The sequence below is a fragment of the Hipposideros armiger genome, unplaced genomic scaffold, assembly GCF_001890085.2.
Source record: "Hipposideros armiger isolate ML-2016 unplaced genomic scaffold, ASM189008v1 scaffold_97, whole genome shotgun sequence".
In the NCBI taxonomy this organism is placed as follows: domain Eukaryota; kingdom Metazoa; phylum Chordata; class Mammalia; order Chiroptera; family Hipposideridae; genus Hipposideros; species Hipposideros armiger.
The window spans coordinates 252783-256225 of NW_017731447.1; the positions used below are offsets into that span (position 1 = coordinate 252783).

The 3443-nt window shown below is 51.9% G+C and overlaps 1 protein-coding gene across 1 annotated transcript in view; it reads left to right on the plus strand.

Annotated features, from left to right (window-relative positions):
- Window positions 1-315: 315 nt before the first annotated feature.
- PLXNA4 (plexin A4) overlaps window positions 316-3443 on the plus strand; it is a 378640-nt gene continuing 375512 nt past the window's right edge. The window contains exons 1-2 of the mRNA XM_019646084.1: window positions 316-477; window positions 1679-2017. Coding sequence (XP_019501629.1) covers window positions 316-477; window positions 1679-2017 — 501 coding nt within the window. The remainder of the gene's footprint in view (window positions 478-1678; window positions 2018-3443) is intronic.

Sequence of the window (3443 nt, forward strand, 5' to 3'; positions counted from 1 at the left end):
GGCCCTTCCTACGCATCCTTCAGCAAACCAATGAGTGAGGAATAGTAAATCGTGTTGTCTTCATTTAGTGCCTCAGTGTCCCCTGATGGAAACAGGAGTTCCAATAGCCTAAGAGACCACACATTTGATGGAAAAAGGCCCAAATGAAGGCCCTACAGTGGGTGAGCTTGGGCCAATCTCTGATGCTTTCTTCTGCCATCTAAGGGTCTGGCCTCTCAGCATTGGCAATGGGCGCAGGGGTGCTCAGGACCCCTCTGCATGGGACTGGCTGCTGTTTTTGCATTCAGGGAGGGAGGGAGAGCTGGCTGCCCCCAGATGGAAGAACTCCTCTCTCTGCTGGACCAAGAGCTGCCCATTAGCAATGGGAGGACAGGATCTGACTTTGAATTTTCTGTCCTGGGCTTAGAGACTGCCACTGCTGGCAGTCTCTGCCACTGCGGGGGAGTGGGCAGCTGCATCCTGGTGGAGGAGGTGGCTGTACGGTCTGTACCCGCTGGCTCACCTGGTTGGCCTCCTGTGGATTAGTTTGGGATATTTGTAAACAGTGACGCCTGGGCTAAGAGGGCCAGCCTGTGTCTGTGGAAGAGACTCTGTCCCAGAGTTGAGCTAATTGGCCCCCAGAGGGATGGATCTAGTGACCCTTTAAGTCATTAGCACTGCGTGTGGACTGCTGAGCTCTGACCTCCTTCTGACCTTTTTGTAATAAGGAACTCAATGTGGGTTTCTGCAAAGGCGGGGCAACTGAGGGTGGGGCTGAAACAGCTCCACTTGGCAGGGGTGGTACCCCCAAGAACCAGCCCAGGGGCCATGCTAGCTGGAGTGAGGAGTGATTTCAGGATCAGGTCTCTGCCCCACCTCATCATCCTTGGCCTTCAGGACGGATTGGCATAGTGTCAGGGTGATGGTTCCTTATGAGTGTGTCAGGGGGCCTGGGGTTGGGGGATGATACACGGGGGCTCCAGAGAAGATGTTCCCCAGGGTCCCCCAAATATGCCCCTTCTTTTGGCTTTCCCCAAAAGTCTCCACAGAGACCACCAGACACTTCTGGGTTTCCTGGGTGGTGCTTTGCAGCTCTGCCCCAGAGCCTGGGGAGACTGCCGGAGGCGGGATGCTGGCAGCATTTAAAATCCCCTTTCCATGAAGATGATAGAGCTTTTTCAGAGTGCCAGTCTCTCTGCAGAGTGGGAGCAATTTCCCTGTAATTGGTAAAGTAACCGTAACTGCTCTGTCATTTGTATGTAGCGACACATAATTGCACAGTAACCTTTGCCGCTGTGTGGAAGGGGAGCGGGGTAAGCTATTAGATTGCAATTTGGAGTGTCAGCTCCAGCTCCCCATGCCACCTCCACCAACACCGCTCAGGGGGGCCTTTGGGGCAGCCATGGGCCTCTCCACATCCTGGCCCAGTGGGTCTTGCCCCAGAGCGGCGATGTTTGTCACATTGCCGTTATGACCTATGCACCCTGAGCAAGGATGGGACCTCCACGGTGATCCATGCCAGTGCTTCTCAAACCTTAGTGTGCAGCAGAGTAACCTGGGAAGACGTTAAGACGCAGATCGCTGAGCCCCGCCGCAGGGTTAATGGCCCAGTTTCTGAGTGGGGCCTGAGAATTTGCATTTCTAATGAATAGCAGTGATTTTTCTGGGTCTTAGACCGTTCCTCTGCTCTGTCCTTCAGGCTNAGGAAGATACCGCCTTCAACTCCTACGTGGAGGTGCCCATTGGCTGTGAGCGCAGTGGGGTGGAATACCGCTTGCTGCAGGCTGCCTACCTGTCCAAAGCCGGCGCTGTGCTTGCCCGGACCCTCGGGGTTCGTCCTGAGGACGACCTCCTCTTCACAGTCTTCTCCAAGGGCCAGAAGCGGAAAATGAAATCCCTGGATGAGTCGGCCTTGTGCATCTTCATCTTGAAGCAGATCAATGACCGCATTAAGGAGCGGCTGCAGTCCTGCTACCGGGGCGAGGGCACCTTGGACTTGGCCTGGCTCAAGGTGAAGGACATCCCCTGCAGCAGTGCGGTGAGTTGGAGGGGGTGGGGGGAGGCTGTAGGCTGGGATGGTGCGGTGTGGAGGGAGGGCCCTAGCCTCCGGCCTCCCAAGGGTATGAATTCCCCGTCCCATTTTGCAGATGGGACAAGTCCTGTCTCTTCATCTCACTGGACTCAGGTCATCGCCAGCTCAAACACTCTGTGACTATGAAACTGAGCTTATAAGAGTCAGAGCTGGAGCTAAAACATAGATTTCCCATGAGGACACTTTTCTCCATTCCATATGGGCTTATTGGTTGTAGGAGGGTGTGCTAAGCATAGGCAGGAATTGTGTTACACAGGTGTCATGTGTGCCAGGCATTGTGGAAGGCTAGTTATCATGGGCCATAGGGCAAGATGTGTACCTACGCTTCTTACCAACCAAGCCTATGAATCACTTTCCTGGGAGCTTAGAATAATCACTGGGGGGTGGGGGATGGGAGGAGAGCTTAGAATGAAACCATTACTGGGAGTAATGGAGCCAGTCATGCTGCCTTTGGGATAGATATGGAATTTCAGGAGAGTTATGCTTTTAGCCTCTTGTGTATCTTTAGGAAATGGAACATGAAAATAGAAGTAGGATAGGAGAATTCGGTGAACATAGAGGGGAAAGTGGAACTTGCTTAGAAAAGCAAGTCCTGCATTTATGTAGCACCTGCTGTGTGCACAGCTCCATGGAAGAGACACATCACAAAGTCAGGAAGCAGTTCAAGGTGACAGGAGTGCTGAAGGAAACTGGAGAAAGGGGAGAATGGAGGGTTGGCTTAGGAGGCTGGCCCAGGGCCTATGGGACCTGGGGGTCCTGTCTGTCCCTCAGGCTGCTGCCTTGCTGGGTGCTGACAGGTGCAACAGGTGACACAGCCTAACTCACTTGTGACCCGACATCAACAGCATCTGCCTTTCTGTGGCTTGACTTCTGTTCATCTTTAACATGGCCCAGTTTTTTTTCTCAATCATGCGTCACGTGACTCGAAAGCCTCAGCTATTGGTATCTTCTATGTCCTATGCTATTGTCCTTCCCCTTTTTCTTTCTATTGTCCCATTAAAAACTTATGAACCTAGCTTGAGAAAAATCTATCCTGTAATATTCATGTAGGAGAGAAAAGGAAAATTCGCTTATCAGGTAGACATTTGCATGGCTGTGATTCTTTTTTTTTTTTTTTTTTTGGTCTTGACTCCTAGTCAAACTTTGGTGGAATTCCATATTAGGAAATGTATTCGGGTTGATTTAAAAAGTGTAAGTTTCCCTTTTTGAAGTAGGGCCACATCTCTAAGGGTTCTGGCACGCACCCCGCCCTGCTTGTGGTGGAGCAATTTCTCTAGTCACTGGGATTGGGGTAGGGTGAGAGGACAGGAAAGAGAAAGGAGGAACTCAGCAAAGTTTATATTGGTGCCCTGACGTTTAGGTTCAGGCTGCT